Source organism: Heterodontus francisci, chromosome 12, assembly GCF_036365525.1.
Source record: "Heterodontus francisci isolate sHetFra1 chromosome 12, sHetFra1.hap1, whole genome shotgun sequence".
Classification (NCBI taxonomy): Eukaryota; Metazoa; Chordata; class Chondrichthyes; order Heterodontiformes; family Heterodontidae; genus Heterodontus; species Heterodontus francisci.
In genome coordinates, this window is record NC_090382.1 from 15,159,291 (window position 1) to 15,184,301 (window position 25,011).

The window sequence follows — 25,011 nt, forward strand, 5'->3', positions numbered from 1 at the left end:
CTCAGAGAGTCCTAACATCAATGAAGTACTTTTAAAGTGTTGTCACTATTGTGAAACCAAATGTTGCACAGCAAGATCCCACAAACAGCAATGAGATAAGTGACCAATTATTCAGTTTTGGTCTGTTGGATAAATGTTGGCCGGGACAACCCCCCAGCTCTTCTTCAAATAGTGCATTGAGATCTTTTACGCCCACCTGAATGGGCAGACAGGGCCTCAGTTTAACATCTCAACCAAATGACGGCACCTCCAACAGTGCCGCATCCCCACAGTACTGCGGTGAAGTGTCAGCCTAGATTGGTTCTCAAGTCCTGCAGTGGAGCGGAAATGAATGAGGCGAGAGTGCTGTTACTGAACCAAGCTGACACAATAGTAATAGCCGTAAGTTCTTCTGTCAGTTATCCTTCACTTTGTAAATAATTCCTTTCAATTTGTGTAGACCGCCTTTTGCCAACAGACCCGATCCGTCCTTTAGGATGCCGAAACCAAGCACGGCAGTGGACAGAAGTAATTCAACATTAGGATGGAGGTCTCCAAGGTATGAGCTGATGATCAACTCCCAAACCTAATTACTCCAGCACATACTTGTGTTGGTGCGGATGGGGTGGGGAGGGTGTTAACCACATAGTACAGTAATCATAGTAGTAATTTCAAAAGAATGATCTAAATTGACTATGTACCTGAAATTGTACTCCCTTCTAGAGAAATATGAGTTCACAGTTTTTGGAGCAGGTTGAATGGAAAATTCAAATCTGTGCAAGTATTCAGTGAAAGCTCACCCAAACCTTACCTATAAAATGGGTGGTTACAGTAATGATTACCCCATGGAACAGTTTCTTCTGTCAGTAGGTATTGTAAAACTCTTCGACTGCACAATCAAGTTTTCATATCTGTCCAAATGCTAGTGATCTAATTGATTAATTACAGTTTGTACAGTGGGTGTGTGTGAGAGCTCTGTGCTGGTGGGTTTATGTACATGAGGGTAGATCCTGTACAATGTGTAAAATGATTCATCAGCCTGTTTTACATTGCTCCCATCAATGGAAATATAAATGGGGGAGATGTAAACCCGGTGCTGATTTGCTAACACCCCGTTTACATTATCACACAATCAAAATTACCCTCATGGGTTTATGCTTCCAAACCAATGCTTTCAGTGATCTGTTGCCATGGGGCGATAATGTATGAGGCTGAAAACAAGAACCAGTGGAGCCATGAGCTCATCTCAGCAATACACTAGCACTCTCACGACTGCATCCAACCCCATTCTCCACCCAACAGAGCAAGGTACAATATGAACTGACTGTTCAGAAAACTCACATCATTCCCTTGGAGTAAATCAGATATTTAGGACAAGAGGCCTGATAGTGAAAAGTAAATTCAGAACAGATACTAAAAGCAATAAATATTTGGAATAAAAGCAAAATACTGCGGATGCTGGAAATCTGAAATAAAAACAAGAAATGCTGGAATCACTCAGCAGAAACAGACCATTCAGCCTGACCAGTCTATTCAGGTGTTCATGCCCCACTCGAGCCTCCTTCCATTCTTCTTCATCTAACTCCATTAGCATTACCCTCAGTTCCGTTCTCCCTCAGATCTTCCACTATTCATCTCGACTATTGCTGTGGTAGAGAGTTCCACATTCTCACCACTCTCTTGGTAAAGAAGTCTCAATGAATTCCCTAGGATTCCTTAGTTAATATATTCTTGTAAAGGAAATATTTGCAGGACATTGGGGAAAGAGCAGGGGAATAAGATTGATTGGGTAACTCTTTCAAACAACTGGAGTAAGTACAAGTGATGGAATGGGCTCTGTCTGCTTTAAGATTGGATAAGTCTGAGTGCAACATTTTCTCATAATGAAGATTTAAAAAAAAAATTTCTTGAAAAGCAGGTATTTGCTCGTCTTATTCTTAAGACCCGATTTCAAGGAAATAATAAAAACCAGACTTCATCTAACCCGATCTGTTCCTTTCTCCCTGAGATGTTTACCTAGCTTTCCCTTAAATACTATTTGCCTCAAGCACTCCTTGTGGTAGTGAGTTCCACATTCTCACCACTCTCTGGGTAACTGTCCTGTTGGATTTAATACTGTCCATCTTATACTTATGGCCCCTTGTTTTAGAATGTCCTTGCCAAAGGAAAACAAGTGACGCAATAAATGATGTCCAACTATGTTGCATCATGGAACGACAGGATAAAAGATGTGGGTTTATTTGATTCACCAGACTTCCTGATTTCAGGCCTCAAGGGAGCTGTTGAGCTGACCAATACTTTGCCACACCGGTCACATCTATCAATAGTGTTCTAGTTGAATTTCCTAGAGACAGGGTCACAGGCCTGATTTGGGCAGCTGTCAAAGAACAGATGTCATGTCCAGCCTCTCATCCCAGGGTGTCACAAAGGAAGAGAAATACACTTCAAATGGAGGCGGAATATATTTTGGTCCATCACATTTTAAGATGCCTAATTAACAGAAGGTTAACAAATAGTGTTTTTTAAACACCTCAATGTTCAATTGGTAAATAAGCTGACATTGGTTTCTGAATCCACGCTTAGAAGAACTTAGCTTTATATTTGAATGGATAATCATTGTTGTGCAGTTCCTGATTAATAAGAAGCAGTAAACAGAGAATTGTTCAGTCTTGTGCTGTGGACTTGCACTGACTGGTTACTAGATTGGCAGGGCTAAACCCACTCCACAATGATCCCTACCAGATGCCATAGAGTTAAACCCAAATTGGATTAAAACCTGAACCCCACTGGTGACAGGTTATTGATCTAGTCTGGAGCACTGCCTTTCAGACAAGCCCTTTCAATATTTAAAGAAATATTAATCTCTGTTTGTTTTCTTTATTCAGACCAAGTATACCAGACAGAAGGTTTGACGTAAGTATGGTCCAGATGTGTTTTATTGCTTAATAAAACAAATTAAAATAAATCATAAATAAAAATGTAGACTTGGACATAATTTCAGATTTTTTAAATCTCTAAATTGAATTTAAAGGATGTCCTCTGACAGTATTTTTTTTTATTCTAAGGAAGAAGAAGATAGTGAGTAAACATTCATCATACATATCTCTTGTCTTCTGTCTGTATTTGTGCTGTGGTATGTCTGTTTATTCTTTATAAGAACAAGATTGCAGGATCTTCATTATTGTAAATGTGACATTTGATTTATGAAGATGTGGCACTCCTATCACCCTGCTCCAAGCAGCAGTACTGTCAACTTTCAGAAAATCTTCTAGGTATAATTTTAACCTAACTCGCTGGGCAAGAATCCCATGGGATTCATAAAACAAGAGCATTGTAACATATTCAAAAATTGGGTCACTCATAAGAACATAAGAACTAGGAGCAGGAATAGGAAATTCAGCCCCTGGAGCCTGCTCCGCCATTCAATACGAACATGGCTGATCTCATCTTGCCTCAACTCCACTTTCCTGCCCGTTCTCCATAACCCTTCAACCCATTGCTAATCAAAAATCTGTCTATCTCCTCCTTAAATTTACTCAATGTCCCGGCATCCACGGCACTCTGGGGTAGTGAATTCCACAGACTCACGACTCTTTGAGAGAAGTTATTTCTCCTCATCTCTGTTTTAAATCTGCTACCCCTTATCCTAAAGCTATGACCTCTCGTTCTAGATTGCCCCACCAGATAAACATCATCTCTATGTCTACTTTGTCAATCCCCTTAATCATCTTATATACCTCAATTAGATCTCCTCTCATTCTTCTAAACTCCAGAGAGTAAAGACCTAAACTGCTCAATCTCTCTTCATATTTAAAGCCCTCCATCTCTGGAATCAATCTAGTGAACCTCCTCTGAACTGCCTCCAATGCAACTACATCCTTTCTCAAGTAAAGGGACCAAAACCGTATGTAATACTCCAGGTGCGGTCTCACCAATGCCTTGTACAGTTGAGCAACACTTCCCTACTTTTATACTCTATTCCTTTAGCAATAAATGCCAAAATTCCATTTGCCTTCCTTATTACCTGCTGTACCTGCACACTAGTTTTCTGCAATTCTTGCACAAGGACACCCAGATCCCTCTGCACCGAAGCACTCTGAAGTTTCTCTCCATTTAGATAATAATTTGCCTTTCTATTCTTCCGACCAAAATGGATAACCTCACACTTATCCACGTTAAAATCCATCTGCCAAATTTTGGCCCATTTATCTAATCTGTCCATATCCATTTGTAGATTTCTAATTTCTTTATTGCAACTTACTGTCTCACCTATTTTAGTGTCATCTGCAAAGTTGGCTATAGTACCTTCTATCCCTGCATCATTTATATAAATTGTAACTAGTTGGGGCCTGAGGACCGAACCCTGTAGCACCCCACTAGTTACATCCTGCCAATCAGAAAAGACCCATTTATCCCGACTCTCTGTTTTCTGTTGGTTAGCCAATCCTCTATCCAAGCTAATAAATTGCCCCTAACCCCATGTGATCTTACCTTGTGTATTAACCTTTTGTGTGGAACCTTATCAAATGCCTTCTAGAAGTCCAGATAAACTACATCTACAGGATCCCCATTATCCACTTTACTTGTTACAGCTTCAAAGAACTCTCGCAAATTAGTCAAACACGATTTACACTTCATAAAACCATGCTGACTCTGATGGATTGCGTTTTGACTTTCTAAATGTCCTGTTTTTACTTCCTTAATAATGGATTCCAACAATTTCCCAATGACAGATGTTAAACTAACCGGTCTATTGTTTCCTGCTTTCTGCCTCCCTCCCTTTTTGAATAAGGGCGTTACATTAGCTTTTTTCCAATCCACTGGAACCTTTCCTGTATCCAGAGAATTTTGGAATATTATAACCAATGGATCCACTATCTCCGCTGCCACTTCCTTTCAGACCCTAGGATGTAGGCCATCAGGCCCTGGGGACTTGTCTGTCTTCAATCCCAATAGTTTGCTCAGTACTTTTTCCCTAGTGATGCTGATTGTTCTAAGTTCCTCCCTTTCTATAACCTCTGCATTACCTGTTACTATTGGGATGGTACTAGTGTCCTCCACCGTGAAAACTGAGGCAAAATACTGATTTAGTGTCTCCGCCATTTCTGTGTTCCCTTCTATTAACTCCCCAGTCTCATCCTCCAACAGACCAACATTCACTTAGTTACTCTCTTTTTATATACTTATAGAAGGTTTTGCTATCCATTTTTATATTTTGCACTAGTTTTCTTTCATAATTTACCTTTGGTCTTTTTATTACTTTTTTGGTAACCCTTTGTTGATCTTTAACAGTTTCCCAATCTTCCAGCCTGCCACTGGCCTTTGCAATATGGTATGCCTTAGTTTTTGCCTTTGTGTTATCCTTAACTTCCTTGCTTAGCCATGGATGGTTTTTTCCCCTCCTAGAATCTTTCTTCCTCTCTGGAATATATTTTAGTTGGGAGGAATTGAATATCTCCTTAAACATCTGCCACTGCTCATCAACTGTCCTACCTTTTAGTCTTCCTGCCCAGTCCACGAGGACCAAATCTGTCCTCATGCCTATGTAATTACCTTTGTTTAACTCCAGAATGCTAGTGTGGGACTCCAGTTTCTCGCCCTCAAACTGAATTTGAAATTCTAGCATGCTATGATCACTTTTCCCTAGAGGATCCTTAACTTTGAGATCATCAATTAATCCCACCTCATTACACAATATCAAATCTAGAATAACCTGCTCCCTGGTTGGTTCCACAACATATTGCTCCAAAAAACAATCTCTAATACATTCAATGAACTCTCCCTCGAGGCTACCTTTGCCAATTTGACTAATTCAGTCTATATGCATATTAAAATCACCCATGATTATTGCCGTACCTTTCTCACAAGCCCCCAATATTTCCTGGTTTATACTGTGCCCCACTGTGGAATTACTGTTTGGAGACCTATAGATTACTCCCACCAGTGATTTCTTTCCCTTGCTATTTCTTTTTTCTACCCAGATTGATTCTACATCTTGATCTCCAGTGCTTATATCGCTTCTCACTACATCACTGATCTCTTCCTTTACGAACAAAGCTACACCACCTCCTTTTCCTTCATGCCTATCCTTCCGAAATACTGAGTACTCTTGGATATTCAATTGCCAAACCTGGTTTCCCTGTAACCACATCTCAGTAATCGCCACTAAGATCATACCCATTTGTTTCTATTTGCGCTGTTAACTCATTAATTTTATTCCGAATGCTTCGTGCATTCAGATACAAAGCCTTTAAGTTTGTTCTATTATTAAATTTCCTTACTCTTGTACGATTCCTTGGTGCAATATGATGTTCACACGTTCTGCCCTTTCCTTTCATTTTCTGGTAATAATCAGCCTCACCACTAACCTGCACTCCTACCTTCTCCTTTAACTTAAAAGCAAAATACTGCGGATGCTGGAAATCTGAAATAAAAACAAGAAATGCTGGAACCACTCAGCAGGTCTGGCAGCATCTGTGGAAAGAGAAGCAGAGTTAACGTTTCGGGTCAGTGACCCTTCTTCAGAACCCTTTAACTTTCTGTTTTTCCATGCAACTGAACCCTCCCCCCATTATTTCGTTTAAAGCCCTACAGCCCTAGTTATACAATTCCCCAGGACTCTGGTCCCAGCCTGATTCAGGTGGAACCCATCCCATGGGAACAGCTCCCTCCTTCCCCAGTACTGTTGCCAATGTCCCACGAATTCGAACCCATTTCTCCCACACCAATCTTTGAGCCACGCATTTACCTCTTTAATCTTATTGACCCTGTGCCAATTAGCTCGTGGCTCAGGTAGTAATCCAGAGATTACTACCTTTTTGGTTCTGCTTTTTAATTTAGCCCCTAGCTGCTCATATTCCCTCAGCAGAACCTTTATCCTCGTTCTACCTATATCGTTGGTGGACCACGACAACTGGATCTTTCCCCTCCCACTCCACATTCCTCTGCAGCCCAGATGAGATATCCAGAACTCTGGCACCAGGTAGGCAACACAGTCTTCGGGACTCTCGATCCTGGCCACAAAGAACAGTGTCTATGCCCCTAACTATACTATCCCCGATTACGACTCTTTTCTCCCCTCACTTGAGTGGCTCCCTGTACCACGGTGCTGTGGTTAGTTTGCTGATCCTCCCTACAGTCCCTTCTCTCGTCCACTCAGGGAGCAAGAATCTCGAACCTGTTGGACAAGGACAAGGACTGAGGCTCCTGCAACACTATCTCCTGAATCCCTCTACCTGCCTCACTCATAGTCACACCCTCCTGTCCCTGACCACTGGCCGAATTCAAGGTAGTTAATCTAAGGGGTGTGACTGCCTCCTGAAACACAGTGTCCAGGTAACTCTCCCCCTCCCTGATGTGTCGCAGTGTCCGAAGGTCAGACTCCAGCTCATCAACTCTGAGCCGGAGTTCCTTGAGCAGCCAACACTTGCTACAGATGTGGTCACTAGGAACTACAATGGGGTCAACCAGCTCCCACATCATGCAGGTACAACACATCGCGTGGCCCTGCATCTCGATTTTATATAATTAGATTTTAATTTGTTATTTAAATTTCCGACTGGTCTTTAGTTTTTTTAATCTGCTTTAGTCTTTAGTTTATATATTTATAAATCAATCAAGTCTTACTCTATGTTGATTCAATTAAATTAAATTAAAAACTTCCCTGTATACTCACCTCAGCTGCTCTCTGTTTCCCTGCTCTCATTCTTCAATATGACATCATTCTGATGTCACTTTTTGATTTTTTCCTCAGCTCCTCGGGCTCCGCTCCTCTCTGTCTCTCTCCTCTCTGTCTCTCTCCTCTCTGTCTCTCTCCTCTCTGTCTCTCTCCTCTCTGTCTCTCTCCTCTCCGTCTCTCTCCTCTCCGTCTCTCTCCTCTCTGTCTCTCTCCTCTCCGTCTCTCTCCTCTCCGTCTCTCTCCTCTCTGTCTCTCTCCTCTCTGTCTCTCTCCTCTCTGTCTCTCTCCTCTCTGTCTCTCTCCTCTCCGTCTCTCTCCTCTCTGTCTCTCTCCTCTCCGTCTCTCTCCTCTCTGTCTCTCTCCTCTCTGTCTCTCTCCTCTCCATCTCTCTCCTCTCCGTCTCTCTCCTCTCCGTCTCTCTCCTCTCCGTCTCTCTCCTCTCCGTCTCTCTCCTCTCAGTCTCTCTCCTCTCTGTCTCTCTCCTCTCCATCTCTCTCCTCTCTGTCTCTCTCCTCTCTGTCTCTCTCCTCTCTGTCTCTCTCCTCTCCGTCTCTCTCCTCTCTGTCTCTCTCCTCTCCGTCTCTCTCCTCTCCGTCTCTCTCCTCTCTGTCTCTCTCCTCTCTGTCTCTCTCCTCTCTGTCTCTCTCCTCTCCATCTCTCTCCTCTCCGTCTCTCTCCTCTCCGTCTCTCTCCTCTCAGTCTCTCTCCTCTCTGTCTCTCTCCTCTCCATCTCTCTCCTCTCCGTCTCTCTCCTCTCCGTCTCTCTCCTCTCCGTCTCTCTCCTCTCTGTCTCTCTCCTCTCCATCTCTCTCCTCTCCGTCTCTCTCCTCTCCGTCTCTCTCCTCTCTGTCTCTCTCCTCTCTGTCTCTCTCCTCTCTGTCTCTCTCCTCTCTGTCTCTCTCCTCTCCGTCTCTCTCCTCTCTGTCTCTCTCCTCTCTCTCTCTCTCCTCTCCGTCTTTCTCCTCTCCGTCTCTCTCCTCTCCGTCTCTCTCCTCTCTGTCTCTCTCCTCTCTGTCTCTCTCCTCTCCGTCTCTCTCCTCTCCGTCTCTCTCCTCTCTGTCTCTCTCCTCTCTGTTTCTCTCCTCTCCGTCTCTCTCCTCTCAGTCTCTCTCCTCTCTGTCTCTCTCCTCTCTGTCTCTCTCCTCTCTGTCTCTCTCCTCTCCGTCTCTCTCCTCTCCGTCTCTCTCCTCTCCGTCTCTCTCCTCTCTGTCTCTCTCCTCTCTGTCTCTCTCCTCTCCGTCTCTCTCCTCTCTGTCTCTCTCCTCTCTGTCTCTCTCCTCTCTGTCTCTCTCCTCTCTGTCTCTCTCCTCTCCGTCTCTCTCCTCTCTGTCTCTCTCCTCTCTGTCTCTCTCCTCTCCGTCTCTCTCCTCTCTGTCTCTCTCCACTCTGTTTCTCTCCTCTCTGTCTCTCTCCCACACAAACCTCCGGTCCTGCTGCTCCTCGGGCTCCGCTCCTCTCAGTCTTTCTCCTCTCTGTCTCTCTCCTCTCCGTCTCTCTCCTCTCTGTCTCTCTCCACTCTGTTTCTCTCCTCTCTGTCTCTCTCCCACACAAACCTCCGGTCCTGCTGCTCCTTGGGCTCCGCTCCTCTCTGTCTCTCTCCTCTCTGTCTCTCTCCTCTCTGTCTCTCTCCTCTCTGTCACTCTCCCACACAAACCTCCGGTCCTGCTGCTCCTTGGGCTCCGCTCCTCTCTGTCTCTCTCCTCTCTGTCTCTCTCCTCTCTGTCACTCTCCCACACAATCCTCTGGTCCTGCTGCTCCTTGGGCTCCGCTCCTCTCTGCCTCCCTCCCGCACAAACCTCCGGTCCCACTGCTCCTCGGGCTCCGCTCCTCTCAGTCTCTCTCCTCTCTGTCTCTCTCCTCTCTATCGCTCTCCTCTCTGTCTCTCTCCTCTCTGTCTCTCTCCTCTCTTTCACTCTCCCACACAATCCTCTGGTCCTGCTGCTCCTTGGGCTCCGCTCCTCTCTGCCTCCCTCCCGCACAAACCTCCGGTCCCACTGCTCCTCTCTGTCTCTCTCCTCTCTGTCTCTCTCCTCTCTGTCTCTCTCCTCTCTGTCACTCTCCCACACAATCCTCTGGTCCTGCTGCTCCTTGGGCTCCGCTCCTCTCTGCCTCCCTCCCGCACAAACCTCCGGTCCCACTGCTCCTCGGGCTCCACTCCTTTCTGTCTCTCTCCTCTCTGTCTCTCTCCTCTCTGTCACTCTCCCACACAATCCTCTGGTCCTGCTGCTCCTCGGGCTCCGCTCCTCTCTGTTTCTCAATGAGCTCTTAGAAGGGGTATCAAGACGCAGCCACTTCGAGATTTGTAAGTAGAGCCCACAGCTCTTTCAAAGATTGAGGAAGTGCGCACATAGAGTAGATGGACTAATACTCTTCTCCATTTTTTCCTATTCCAAACAGACACTCGACCCTTTATTTTTAGGCTGGCTTAGGGAGTCAATAGAACTAAAATGCTGTACAGTCAAGGCCATATTGCTTTGCAAACTGCTTCAGGTAGCTTCCTTCAGATGGAATCCTCCATGTAGTAGCTCCTTTCATGGTTATTATCAGGTAGAGCAAGTGCAGATGTTTCCTGGTGAGTCCTACTAGAAAGAAACAAAAGGAGGTATAGTCTTGTACCCAGTTATTTAAAATCTATTTAATAGTAGGTTTATTCTTACTCCATTTGAAACAAATTTTAGCCGACACCTACATAAATCTAATACCATGTGTTCGGCAGCAAAGTTCCTAGACTGCAGATACATAAATATTCTGAGTTAAAATAGAATCATAACCAAGGATGAGAGACGTCAGTTATGTGGAAAGACTGCAGAAGCTGGAGTTGTTCACCTTTGAGCAGAGACTATTTGATAGAAGTATTCAAAATAATAAGGGATATTGATACAGTAAATAAGGAGAAGACTGTTTCCACTAGTGGGTAGGTTGGTAATCGGCAGAAGAGTCAGAAGGAAGCCGTGGAAAGATGTTTTACCGACTGAGCTATTATGTTCCGGAATGCACTGTCTCAAAGGAAAATGGAAATTGGACAAGGTGTAAAAGGGATGTTGATTCTCTCTCACCTGCTTTGTGCCCTCAGCTAGAGGTGAAAATGAACCCAGTGAGTAACACTCAAAGTTCCTGCCATCTAAGGGAGAAAGGACACGAGTTGTGTGGGGGTGGGGGTTGGGGGGGGGGATGTCACATGACTCATGATGTCACATGATACGAAATCTTCTCGAGATGTGATTTTGTCACTCCCCTATGGAATAATGGGAATTCCTATTTGTATGTCAAGTTTGAACAAGTGAACCATCAGACAATACACTGTTGACCTGTGTTGCCACACATTGCAAAGCGAACCTCTTTCAATATGCAAGTCTGGTATTAATATGAAAACAAAACCCTGAATTGGTACGTGTTATAGAGAATGCTATTTCCCACACTACAGTAATTACAGTGAAATTAGTTTTTTGTGTGAAGTATCTTGAGATGTTTAAACATGATAACACTCCATAAATGCAGGGCTCCTTATTGTAATGAAAGCTCTGGTTCGGCCATATCTGGGGCACTGCATTCAGTTCTGGCCACCCCATCTCAGGAAGGATATATCGGCCTTGGAGGAGGTGCAGCGCAGATTCACCAGAATTACTCTGGGGCTGAAAGGGTTAAATTAGGAGGTTACATCGACTAGGCTTGTATTCCCTAGAGGATTAATTGAGGTGTTTAAGAGAAGAAAAAAAATTGCATTTATATAGTGCCTTTCATGACCTCAGGACACCCCAAAACAGCCAGTTAAATACTTTTGAAATGTAGCCACCATTATAAAGTAGAATGGAAGATAATTAAAGGATCTGATAGGGTAGATAGTGAGAAACTATTACCTCTGGAGGGTGAATTCAGAACAAGGGGGCCATTCAGGTGTGATGTCAGGAAGCACTTCTTCACACAATTTGGGCTGGATTTTACCATATGCGGACGGGACTTGGCCACCGACGTAAAAGTCAGTGGCGAACCCGCTTCCGCCAAGCTTGGCGATCTGACCCGCAGTTTACAGATCCCCGAGCTTTAATTGGCCCGAGGCAGGACTTCCACCCGCCTGAGGGAGGAGGTCCCGCCTCAGTGAGCTGCTGGTCAATCGGTGGACCTGGAGCAATGACCACTGCTGAGACTGCAGCCCAGCCAACTGAGGAGGATGCCCTGGAGCAGGGATCCAAGGTAGGTTATCGATGCCTCACTGAGGGAATTGGGTGTGCCCCGGCGAGGCAAGGGTGGTCGTTTGGGGGGAAGAGGGGGGGTGCGACTTGGGTCTCGGGGATGGGTTGGGAGGCGGGGCGGCCCTCAATCAGGCACCCTGTGCCTGACTGCCATAGCACACCCCCGGCGCACGGAAAGGCGGGCGGCTGTCGCTGGGCAGCCTTTCATGTCCCCAGCACACCCACTAGCCACAGGTAAAATACCCGTGGAGGCGGGCAAGGGCCCTTAAGTGGCCATTGAGTGGCCACTTAAGGGCCTTGATTGGCCTTGGGCGGGCGGGCTGTTTCCCACTCCACCCTCCCACCGCCCCCGCCACCCGACCGCCTTAATGTTGGCCGGAGGCGGGACTGGTGCGGGAAGGCCTCCCGAAGCCTCCTGCTCAATTTTACGCCGCCCCCATCCACCTCCACACCCACATTCGACCCACTGGGGCAGTGTAAAATTCAGCCCAAAGGGTCACGGAAATCTGGAACTCTTTCCCAACAACCTCAAAAAGCTGCTGAGGCTACATCAATTGAACATTTAAAGGCTGAGAGATTTTTTATTAGGCAAGAGTATTAAGGGTTACGGAACCAAGGTGGGTAGATGTAGTTGAGGTACAGATCGCCATGATCTAACTGAAAGGCAGAACAGGCTTGAGGGGCTGAATGGTCTCCTCTTGCTCCTATGTTCTTGTTGTTTTTATTTTTGACTTATTCATTGTTCTTTAACATAAATTAATGCTCCTCTTATCAGACGATAATTAAACAGTTGATGGTTCAGACACTGGCGTCGAATCCACACCATTGATTTTCTTTTTGAGAATAACCTGATCTGAGGCACACGGCTGGGATGATGAGCAATTATTTATGATGTTAAATGGCAGCTGTAATCCTCTGTTTAGTGCATGCCCTTTTCCAATAGGACACAGTGTAAGTCACAGGCTCTTAAACAACCATACATCGGCTGTATTTTTACTGAAACCCAACTTGTTCCAAGGTACTACTGCCAGAAATACATCGTCAACACCTGTGAACATTAACACACTTGTATTAAATCCTCCTTTGCACTTTATTAACATAGCAGTTTAACCTGCCTGGTTTGGCGTTAAGTATCTGCACAGACACAGGGTTGGTTGGAAAATATACCCCATAAAATAATCCTTCCTTACCCTTCCTGACTATTTTACTTCGGAAAAGTACATTTTGGAAAGAAAATAATTGGGACTTTCTCATTAGAAGTATAAGTGCTAAGTTCCAGCATGTAGAGTCTACTTGTCGATACTGAAGTTGTTTTATCCAATTCCCCTTCAGATTTTTCCCAGCGGCCTTTTCCTCGACCGGTTGACTCTGCTTTGAATGCCAATACATTCCCATACAGAACTCCTCGACCGGGACCAAAGCCGAGCTTCTCTGGAGGAAGCCAGCTGCCACTTTCCAATGCAGAAAGGTACTTCCCCCTCGCAGAGTAACTACATGTGACCAACTTCCATGCCCTGTATTGTATAAAATAGGTTATTGATATATATGTGATTAATTTTTAATTCCTGGAAAGTCCAGGACAATCCTGGAGGGTCGGTAACCCAAGCAACAGGTGAAACAGGAAATGTGGCTTTTGGTAAATTTGCATCATGTCTCCTCCATTTATGGATGAACCTAGATTGCCACAGTCCAGTCATCACCGCAGATAGATGAAAGGAATGTATATCATAGAAACCTTTCAAAAAGACTAACAGTAGAATCACATGAAGCAACAATACTGTCAGACTAACCACAGGCCCATGTAGCTGGGAGTAGTTTTTTTAAATATTTGTTTGTCCATGGGATGTGAGTGTCGCTGGCAAGGCCAGCATTTACTGCCCAGCCCTCATTCCCTATGAGCAGCCTTCTTGAACCTCTGCAGTCCATCTGGTGTAGATACACCCAAGTGCAGTTCGGGAGGGAATCCCAGGTTTTTGACCTTGTGACAGTGCTATATTTCCAAGTCAAGATGGTGTGTAACTTGGAGGGGAACTTGAAGCTGGTGGCTTTCCCATGCATCTGCTGCCCTTGTCCTTTGAGGTGGTAGTCATGGGTTTGGAAGGTGCTGTCAAAGGAGCATTGGCAAGTTGCTGCAGTATATCTTTGAGTTGGTACACATTGGAGGCACTGTGCACCAGTGGTGGAGGGAGGTTTCCTTGCCCATGTTTTATCTGATGCCATGAAACTTCTTTGGGTCTGGAATTAATGTTGAGGACTCCCAGGGCCCTGCTCCCTGGTGACTGTGTACCACCATGCTACCACCTCTGTTGGTGGAACAGGACAGACCCAGGGATGGTGATGGAAGAGTCTGGGACATTCACTGTAAGGTATGATTTGATGAGTATGACTATGTCAATCTGTTGCTTGACTAGTCTGTGAGACAGCACTCCCAATTTTAGCACAAGTCCCTATATGTTAATCATGAGGATGTTGCAGGGTCAACTGGCTAGGCAGTGCTTTTGTCAGTTCTAGTGCCTAGGCTGATGGCAGGTTGTTGGATCCCATTAGTTACACAAAGAGAGACAAAGTCCGACTGTAGCTTTAAAAAACTTTATTGCAGTACTTCTTGGTTACTTCATCAGCAAAGCAAACAACAACAATACCTGGGCTCTTCTCTCCTCTCCTGCCTGAGCAGGGAAATCAAGCCCTTCTTATAGTTCTTCATACAAATCAGTGACACCCCCTTTATGTTCCCAATTGGTTTACAAACTCTGCAGTTTCGTGGTGTCATGGCCTAATTGGGGTACTGCCTTGTCACCTTCCCCTCTAGCAGTTTCTCATCCCCCCCTATCTCCTTGGACTGTTAGGCTGATTGCTATACAATGGGCTACTATGAAGCAGCTTGCAGCTGTCCTGTTAGTTTTTGCTTGTTAGTCTACTTCTACTGATGAGCTGTCTGTGCAGCCCTGAAACTATGAAGTCAATTCTGATAAGCTGTCTCTGCAGCTCCGAGGTTAGTTTGTTAGTAGTACATGATTAATTATTTCACCTTAAATGTCCCCATATTATTCTGTCCCCACAGTCCCCCCCTTTGATTCTTCAAACACTTTTAAGAATCATTCCCTTGATCCCACCTAGGTGCCTTTAATGGTCTCTACTTGTCTAGAAACAGCCTTCAACACCCGGAGGGTTCACACTCAATACGTTGCCTGCTTGTGCCACAAGAGAGGCCCGCGGAACTCTGTAAAGGCATACGTTTTGCAGGGGCTTCAGTTACTTGTTTACAACAACACTTAATAAGCAAAAACATCAAATACAGAATTACAAGTCAAAAGTGAGCAACTACTTAAGTTACATGCAAAGAAGATATTACAAATTCTAAATATATCAGCAATTAATAATTCGGTGTTCAATCACGGGTCGCTCGTTTTACGTGAGAGGTGTGTATCCAGGCTTTCTTTCCTTCCACCTTAACTGCTGACTGGGTAGTCAGTAGCACTTGGAAAGGTCCCTCCCACTTGGCGCCCAAAGGTTCTTTGTGTATTTTCTTAACATAGACTCAGACTCCCAGGACGATGTCGTGCCCTCCTTCTGGTGGGTCACCCCAAGCTGCCGATACCTTAATCCCTGCTTCTATCCAGGTCCATTTTTCATCTTTGGAACATTCACTCTGCATCACTTGTAGGTCTTGTGTCAGATGGGACGCATTCAGTTTACATATTTGCGTCCGTGCGTCCGGGGGATCACCTTGCCAGGCAGCTTCCTTGGCTGCCTTGTCGGCCAGGGCCTTCCCCTTTGCCTCTATGGTGTTGTCTTTCGTATGGGCTTTACATTTCAATATGGATACCTTTTGTGGCAATTGCATCGCCTCCAGTAAGTCTCGGACCTCTTTCCCATTTCGAATAGGTGTACCAGCAGCAGTGAGAAATCCTCTTTTGCGCCACAGCTGACCAAAGTCGTGAGCGACTCCGAAAGCATACCGTGAGTCTGTGTAAATATTAGCTGTCTTCCCCTCTGCTATTCGACATGCTTCCGACAGGGCTCGCAGTTCGGCTTGTTGGGCCGATGTCCCTGAAGGCAGGCACTTCCACAACTTCATGTAGGGTTGTAACTGCCCATCCTGCTTTCCGTGTACCGTTGTCAACAAAGGAGCATCCGTCTGTGAAAAGGATTAAATCTGGGTTGAGCAATGCTTCCTCTGCCGCTAGGGTTACCTCCTCTGTTTCCTCCATGATCTCCACGCAATCATGTTCTTCTTCCTCCATCTCTCCAGGCCACGGGAGCATAGTCGCCGGCTTTACCGGGCTGGCCCGGACAATGTGGAGATTGGGAGCCTCTAGGACTGTTGTCCATCTGGCTGCTGTCACTTGGGATACTCTGTTCATAGATAGCAATTTGTGGACTGTGTGTGGACACTTAGCGGTTAACATTTGATCTAATACCAGACCTGCAGTAGCCATTACTGTTTGACATGTAGCTTCCACGGCTCTTAAACAACTGCCCCATCCTACGGCGATGGTGTCCAGTCTTTTCGAATAGTATCCAATAGGTCTCTGTTTGTCCCCTTGTTCCTGTGTCAGTACGGCAGTCATATATCCTTCTTTTTCGTGTACAAACAGGGTAAACGGTTTCCCGTTGTCGGGGATTCCCAGGACTGGCTCTGAGCACAGAGCCCTCTTTAAATTTTAGTTTTAGTTTAGTTTAGAGATACAGCACTGAAACAGGCCCTTCGGCCCACCGAGTCTGTGCCGACCATCAACCACCAATTTATACTAATCCTACACGAATCCCATATTCCAATAACATCCCCACCGGTCCCTATATATTTCTTTACCACCTACCTATACTAGGGGCAATTTATAATGGCCAATTAACCTATCAACCTGCAAGTCTTTGGCATGTGGGAGGAAACCGGAGCACCCGGAGGAAACCCACGCAGACACAGGGAGAACTTGCAAACTCCGCACAGGCAGTACCCAGAATCGAACCCGGGTCCCTGGAGCTGTGAGACTGCAGTGCTAACCACTGCGCCACTGTGCCGCTTCTTCTTGTTCTTTGGTTAGGGTAACTGATTCTTTAGAGGCCCACTTTCCCTTCAAGAGATCAGGTAATGGTTGAGCCAGCTGTGTGTAGGAGTTGATCCAGTTTCTGTTGAAGTTACACAAACCCAGAAAGGACCGAAGCTCCTGGATAGTGGTGGGCAGTTTGGCAGCTCGAATGGTGGCGGTCCTGTCCTGGGTGAGTTCTCTCTTTCCTTTCGAAATCTTTTGTCCCAGGTACACGACCTCTCCTTCTGCTATCTGTGCTTTGTCGATACTGGCCTTATGTCCTCTCTGATGAAGGTGGTCCAGCAGGGTACGCAGATCTTGTTCGTGCTGTTCTTCTGTCTCCGAGGCTAACAGAATGTCGTCCACGTACTGAATGACCGTGGAGTACATGGAAGGTAACTCCCTCAAATGGTTTTGTAGGGCCATATGAAATACCGTAGGGCTGTTGTGGAAACCCTGCGGCAGGTGAGTCCAGGTGTGCTGTTGTTGTTGTACAGTAAAGGCGAACCACGGTTGGACTTCGGGTGCCAGTGGCACCGACCAAAATCCGTTGGCCGTATCGATAACAGAGAACCATTCGTGTTCTGGCTTCAGGGCATTAAATACCGTAGAGGGGTCAGCTACCAGAGGGGCCTTTTGATTAATACACTGGTTAGCCTTTCTATAGTTGACAGTAAGCCGCCAGGTCCCGTTTGGTTTCCGTACTGGCCACACAGGGCTGTTTGAGGTACTGTGTGTTTTAACCATCATGCCTCGCTCCTCTAGCTGTCTAATTACGGGTAGGATTCCTGCAATAGATGTTTAACTGATGCGGTATTGCTTAGTACTGGGCGGAGCGGATCCCGTAAATGTTGCCGGTTCCATCTGAAGTAGCCCACAATCGTTCTTATCCTGGGCCCATATTGGGTGCTCCCTCAGCTGCTCTTTCTTCAAACTTCTGATAGACCAAGTTACCTGGCCGCCTTCAATTTGCAACGAGGAGTTCAGCTGAGTGAGAACGTCCATACCGAGGAGTGCTTGGTCCACCGGACCTACCCAGACCGGTGTTATCAATTCGTGCGGACCAAGACTGATGCGTATGGGCTGGGTCCTCTTAATTACCAAACCATGGCCCCCAGCTGCGTAAGCTCTTTTAGTTTTACCGTCCATTGGTAGGGAGTTTCCGTATCGTTGAGGTAGACACGTTAATTCGGCTCCAGTATCCAATAAGCAGTCAATGTCTTGATCGCCCACCCTCGCAGTTACATACAATCCATCTTTTCTATTTTCTATTAGCGCTAGGAGAGGCGCCGAAAGCGCGAGGGAGGGCTCCTCTAGTTTTTTGTCGCATCGAGTAAGGAGGACATCTCCTTCTGTTGCTGGGACGTCAACCGTTTGAACTTCTCAAAGAGGTCGTTGGCATCAGGAGAGGGAGCTGGTTTGGGTACCGGGTTGCGTCCTTGGCGTCCTCTTCCTCATCCTCTCGCTCTACACGCCTTAGCCCAATGGCCTTCCTTCCCGCAGTAGTAACAGGGGCCGGGTCGCCTATCTTGCTCTTTGTCAGGCTCTTTCGGTGCTGGATCTGTCTGCAGGGCTCGAAGCTTGACTCCCATATCCCTGTCCAGCTGAGCGCATCTGTCAATTAACTCTGAGTATTTCACTCTTACCGCGTCCCACTCCGGTGGAGTGACCTTCAGTATTTTAGACAGTTCTGGCTTTAGTCCATCAACAAAAGCGGTTTTTAAGGGTCCAAAGCTGGTGTTGTCCAGCTCCTCTGGAGCAGGGTCTACTATCCCTGAGTATTCCACCCAGGTGGACCTGAACCTCTCTTCATACTCCCGCACCTCCTCTGAGTTCTTCTGCTGACAGGCTGCGACTTTGCCTCAGTCCGTATTTACAGGACAAAACTCTCGCAACCACTTGCTAATCGCAGTCCATCCGGCGTCTAGTAGCTGTCCATCTTCACCCAAAGCAATTTGGACCTCTCTCCTTAGCTTTCGGCTCGCTCGCCCGGGCACCATTACGGTCAGAATCTGTACCCCGTCCCATGGGTGGAGATCGTAAATTCCCTTCAATCGTTCCAGCTGCTCCCACGTTTTCAGACCCCCTTTCTTCGGGTCGGGCAATCTTGTGGACCACTTGTCGATTTTCTCAGGGGAAGCCGGGACGTGTGTCCAGTACGTGTTGTGCTCGGCCGTGGTGACCTCGCTACCGTCCACAGTCTTCTTTTCCGTCTTGACCTTAATGCGTTTCTGTTTAAGGGAAGCTAGTCGCGGAAACGGTAACCCATCATCATTGTCACTTTCTTCACTGGAAGACTCGGCTAGACCTGCTTCACGCAGTTGCATCTTCCGTTGTTCCGTTTGTAACGACTTCAAACTCAGATACAAGTTAGTTGGAGGTGGTCGGCGGGGTTCGCAGAGCTGTCCCGGTTCCTTCAGTTGGGTCGTCTGCTGGTCTTGTAGTTGTTTTTTAAGCTCTTTAATTTCAATCTCTAGCCTTTCCTTTTCAGATTGTTTTTCAGCCTCTAGCTTTTCCTTTGCAAGCTTTTCAATTTTCAGTTGTTCGCAGACCGCCTTCAATTGATCCTTTGCACTCGTTAGGTCGCGATCACATTGGGCTTGTCACATAATCTCATTGCGCTGCCGAATCTGGCCCATTACGGCTAGGGACCATTGGGTCCGTTCTTTATCCTTTAAACGGGTTGTTTTTCCCCAGACTCTCTTTATATCTTCTAGGGACCACTGTCCCGTGGAGGTGCCATATTTTTGCCCAATTTCGGTGTATGCTTTAGCCAGATTAAACTGTTGCTCTACATATTCTTTCAACTGCTGAAGTATTTCATCTTCGGGAACGTCAGGTGGGGCCCGCCCACCTTTGACGGTAGTTGGTAACTGTCAGTTGCCTTCGTCTGTCATTTTATCCATTCAGGTAGGGAAGTAGGTCTCGAGCCGTCAGGCTTTTCACCAAATAGGTATTTCGTCAAATACCGCCAAGTTAGACGTCTAGAAAGGGGGTCTCGAGCCGCACAAGAAAGGGTATTTCCGTCAAATACCGCCAAGTTCGGGATCGCGTGGCAGGGAACCGAAATTTAGACAATGACCAAGGACTTTTAACATAAAGAGGAGTCCTTACCTCTGGGGGCGCCGATAGGTCCGATGTCTGTGGCTTCAGTCTTTATCCTCCAGCGATCCTGCAGACTACGCCAATTTGTTGGATCCCATTAGTTACACAAAGAGAGACGAAGTCCGACTGTATCTTTAAGAAACTTTATTGCAGTACTTCTTGGTTACTTCATCAGCAAAGCAAACAACAACAACACCTGGGCTCTTCTCTCCTCTCCTGCCTGAGCAGGGAAATCAAGCCTTTCTTATAGTTCTTCATACAAATCAGTGACACCCCCTTTATGTTCCCAATTGGTTTACAAACTCTGCAGTTTCTTGGTGTCATGGCCTAATTGGGGTACTGCCTTGTCACCTTCCCCTCTAGCAGTTTCTTATCCCCCCCTATCTCCTTGGACCGTTAGGCTGATTGCTATACAATGGGCTACTATGAAGCAGCTTGCAGCTGTCCTGTTAGTTTTTGCTTGTTAGTCTACTTCTACTGATGAGCTGTCTGTGCAGCCCTGAAACTATGAAGTCAATTCTGATAAGCTGTCTCTGCAGCTCCGAGGTTAGTTTGTTAGTAGTACATGATTAATTATTTCACCTTAAATGTCCCCATATTATTCTGTCCCCACAGTGGTCCATCCAATTTTATTGAGCAGCTTGGTAGCCCATTTCAGAGGATAGTTAAGAGTCAACCACATTGCTTTGGGTCACATGTAGGCCAGACTGGGTAAGGATAGCAGATTATTTTCCCTGAAGGGTATGAGTGAACCAAATGAGTTTTTACGACAATCTGGTAGTTTCCTAGTCATTATTACTAAGATGAGACTTTTAGTCCAGATTTATTAATTAATTGAATTTAAATTCCTCCAGTTTTGTTGATGAGATTTGAACACATTTCTTGCTGAGCATTAGTCTAGGCCTCAGTGTTACTAGCCTAGTAAGATATCACTATGCTACCACTCCCACTACTGGTCACAGTCAGAAAGTTGTAAAAGGTTGTTACAAAATACCCAACAATAATTTTAAATGAGAAGTTGCTGGGAGTACCAGAGAGAGAAGTTTAGTTCTCTTTCCATACAGAATCCTAGTAGGCAAAGCATGTTCTCATTCGGATTTTATTGAGTGCTTTACAAAATGTTCAAGATTCCAAGTGGCCTTCCTTTGACAGGATTAGCGAATTTATATTCCCCAGTGTATCCAGTGCCTGACCTCCTCATCGGAGTTCTGCTTCCATTTTTGATGCACTCCGTGGCCCTGAAACTCTGATGGCGTTTGAGGGCAGAAATCAGGAGGAGTGCCCACAGTGGTACAGGGAGGGGGCACAGTCTCAGTAGACCCGGTATCCATCGGGTTTTCGCCCCATGTACAAATTGATACAATTTCCAGAAGGGAGTACAGAGGAGATCAATCTTCCCTCTGCCCACCCCAACATCAAAGCACTGCTTAGGGTGCGAGTCTGGGGTACATTCCTAGGCTACTCCAGGAGTTCCATCCAGTAGGCTCAGTGAGATCTACACCAGCTGGATGATCCCGTTACGAAGGCACCAGAAAGGTTTGCCAGTCAAGGTATTCAGTTCCAGAGGACATCAATTGATTTAAAATAAAATGTAATGTTTCCCATCATTGTCATTTAAAAAATAGCTTCAATACTGTTCTGCGGCCTAAGATGTCTCCGATATTCCAGTTGGTTCAGGCCACGTGTTCCATGTAGGATGAGGTCCATATCCCTGGATGTAGGTAGGCAGAGGTCCAGCCTACTTCCCCTGGTGGAGAAGGACTCCAGGAATTTTGGGCCCTGTGGATCTATTTACCTTGCGACCTTGATTAGCACAAATAACAGTCTGCTGAAACTCCAAGTATTCTTTGTATCCCCTTTCCCTTTTCAAAAGGAGGCCTGAGGCTCCACCAAAGCTGGGCCTCAGGCCTCTTTTCAATCACTGAGCCAGCTGCTAGTGCCAATCATGCCACCTCAGGCCGCTTGCCTGTTTTAAGGGAGTAGATTTTGGGTCACCAGCTCTCAGGTAAGTCCCTGGCTGGGGATGGGGAGGGGGAGGTGGCCAGAGGTGATGGTTGGGGAACGACAATGGGTAGAGTTCTGCTCCTCCAGGTTCCACATCAAATGTTTTATTTTCAATCTATTCATTTTTGTTTGTGTTTGGCCGCAGCGAATGCTGAAGGTTCCAGAGCGGAGCAGGCGAAATGCCTCCTTAATACATTTCCCAATTTAGCAGAGAGACTCTGAAACAGGTGTTAGACACCCCCATCACCCCCATCATCCCCCTCCCCCACAACATGTACTGACTAGCCTTGCAAGTACACTGTCCACAATTGTAGGGAGAATGGAGGATTCCACCTTAGGAATGAGTGGGACAAAGTCGCAGAGCACTGTGACAATGTCTTCTTCTATGAATTGAGTGGCCAGCTCCGTGGAGCATCGATCACTGCAATCTAATGAGTCTATGCACCTCTTGACTATAGCCGTGCAAAGTCTGGATAGAAACATGTCTGGCACCTTAAATAGAACGACAGATGCTTTAGTGTTAGCCTTACCGTGCCTCATTGATCTGTCCCAAGCTGCTGTCCAGCAGAGTGACAGCAGTGATGTGCAAAGGCTCATGAGAGGAATGATGGCAAAGGGGGGAAGGAAAGTGGGGACTCCACTCAATGCACTTCCACTTCATACCCATTGCCCCCTCAGCCAGTACCCAACACGCTGCCTCATGCCCCGATGGCCGAGTCTGCCCCTGCACGGGGCAGGGCTCCCACAGGCTCCAGCACACAGCGGTTGTCGGCCAAGAGCATCTCAGAGCAGGATCTGAGCCAACTGTCTCTACCTCTGCTGAAACCACTGGGGCTGCCTCATATCAGAGCAGTAGGAAAAGGAAGAATAAAGCTTTGTAGTTGTACAAAGATATGTACATGGGTGTTCGTGCAAATGTTTTGTTGTTAAGTTTCTATTCTTTAGTAGAATCACATAAACTGTATGACTTTGCATCCGTTTCCTGTGTTGCCCATTCTTGGTTGCTGGGTGACAGACTGACTTTCTAGTTATTTGTTGGTAAAATGGGAAGACATGAGTTGATGGGGATCAATGCGGGGATGTGTAAAGGGTGATTGGTTACAGGACAGTTTTGTGTCAGTGGGATTGGGGATGGGACAATGGCCACTGGATGTCATGTTACCTCAGTCCAGTGGCAGTGACTAACTGAACCTTACAGCTGTAAGGGAATCCCGGGCATCACACGCAGCAATGGGAGTGACTGGTGCTGTGTTGGGGTCACCATCTACCTCATCCTCCTCTTCCTCCTCCTCCCCTCTTCCTCCTCCTCCCCTCTTCCTCCTCCTCTTCCTCCTCTTCAGTGGATTATCTGCAGATGTGTGCTGTGTACCTTGTTCCTCCTGCAGCTCCAGAAAGCCTGTGGTGACACCCTTACAGTGAAAGTAATCCCACCTTGGGATCATACGACATCCAGCATTTACAATGGGAATCACCCTTACCCCTTCATCATTCTCTCCATGTGTACATGTGTGTGTGTGGAGCCATTCATTCCTCTCCTAACCTTGTGAAAACAGCTTTAGGTCTGGCTCCTGCTGGTACACAGTTAAGTCAATTCTCTCTTTTGCACATTATCATGTCAGATCTTCAATTTGTTTGCTGTTATCTCATTAACATTCTTTATCATTTCTTTTTCTCCCCTCCTATGGCAAGTCTTTCAGCAAGCGGGTCTTTACCACCACGTTTTCAACAAGGTACAAACTCTTTGTCGGTTTCTCGTTCGCTTCTTGTATAAAATCTTAATTGATTTGCCAAGAAATTAATTCCTCGTTTATTCAGTGCAGAACTGAGGGACACCTGTATCAAAGCGATTTGGGATGTCCTGAGATTGTGAAAACACTAAATAAATGCAAGTTCTTTATTTTAAGTTGGACAAACTCCAGGATTTAAAAGGGAACCTAATTTAAACAGATTATTCAGCAATTCAGACATCTATTTGAGACAAAGTTCATTCTGATTTGGACTGTGTTGCTGTGTGGAGTGGAAAGCTGTCATTTGGAGAAAGTCATTAGCACCAGGATGTTTTATCTAATAGCTGGAATTGTAGTTTTATTGGTGGGGGGTGGGGCGGGAAGATTCTTGGAGAGTTAGTCATGCTGAAAATATGAAAACTCTTGTAAATCATCATAAAAATCAGGACTGGTCACTGCCAACTAAACTGCTTCCTTTTTAGTGCTGTTTGGTCCCTGTCTTAAAGTAAAGCAAAGTGAAAGGTTGGGGGTCATTTTAACTATTAGTTTACAAAAGGCAATATCAGATTGGCCGTCCCAGTGTACACCTCACCTGATCTACAATTCCATTGACTCTACTTTTAGAAAACATCTAGAAATTGTATTGTGAGAAGCTCCTTTCAATGACCTAGCAACAACTTGCATTTATACAATCGCTCTCCATCAATCCCTTGCTAGCAGTGCAACTGTGGACAACTGTGGAAAGAATCAGGCTTATCAGTGATGCTTCTTGTGGCCAAATAGCCAGTTAATGTTATCACAGTGATTATATGAATAATAACAATTTGGGTGAGGTGTTGAAGGCTGCCGAGGGAAACATAACCCAACAAAGAGACAACACGGTCAGGGGAGGGTGGAAAAGAACAAGTGAGCAAGAAATACCACAACATGGAAAGTCCTTTTTATAACTATATCAATGAAGCTTTATCCAAACCCAGGGGTCTATCAGATCTAGCTTAGGGAAATGGCTGAGTAGTGTATGTAAAGGAGGGGCAGGAAAAGGTAAAATAGCGATTTTTTAAAAGTTCATTCTTGTAATATGGCCAATGCTGGCAAGACCAGCATTTGTTGTCCATCCCTAATTGCCCTTGAGAAGGTGGTGGTGAGCTGCCTTCTTGAACCGCTGCAGTCCATGTGGGCTAGGTACACCAAAAATACTGTTAGTAAGGGAGTTCTAGGACTTTGACCCAACGACAGTGAAGGAACGGCGATATATTTCCAAGTCAGGATGGTGTGTGACTTGGAGGGGAACTTGCAGGTGA

The 25,011-nt window shown here is 45.9% G+C and overlaps 1 protein-coding gene across 1 annotated transcript in view; it reads left to right on the forward strand.

The window, feature by feature from the left end:
- lcp2a (lymphocyte cytosolic protein 2a) overlaps positions 1-25,011 on the forward strand; it is a 270,723-nt gene that overhangs the window by 228,201 nt on the left and 17,511 nt on the right. Inside the window, exons 13-17 of the mRNA XM_068043151.1 lie at positions 440-538; positions 2,865-2,892; positions 3,045-3,057; positions 13,180-13,315; positions 23,673-23,713. Coding sequence (XP_067899252.1) covers positions 440-538; positions 2,865-2,892; positions 3,045-3,057; positions 13,180-13,315; positions 23,673-23,713 — 317 coding nt within the window. The remainder of the gene's footprint in view (positions 1-439; positions 539-2,864; positions 2,893-3,044; positions 3,058-13,179; positions 13,316-23,672; positions 23,714-25,011) is intronic.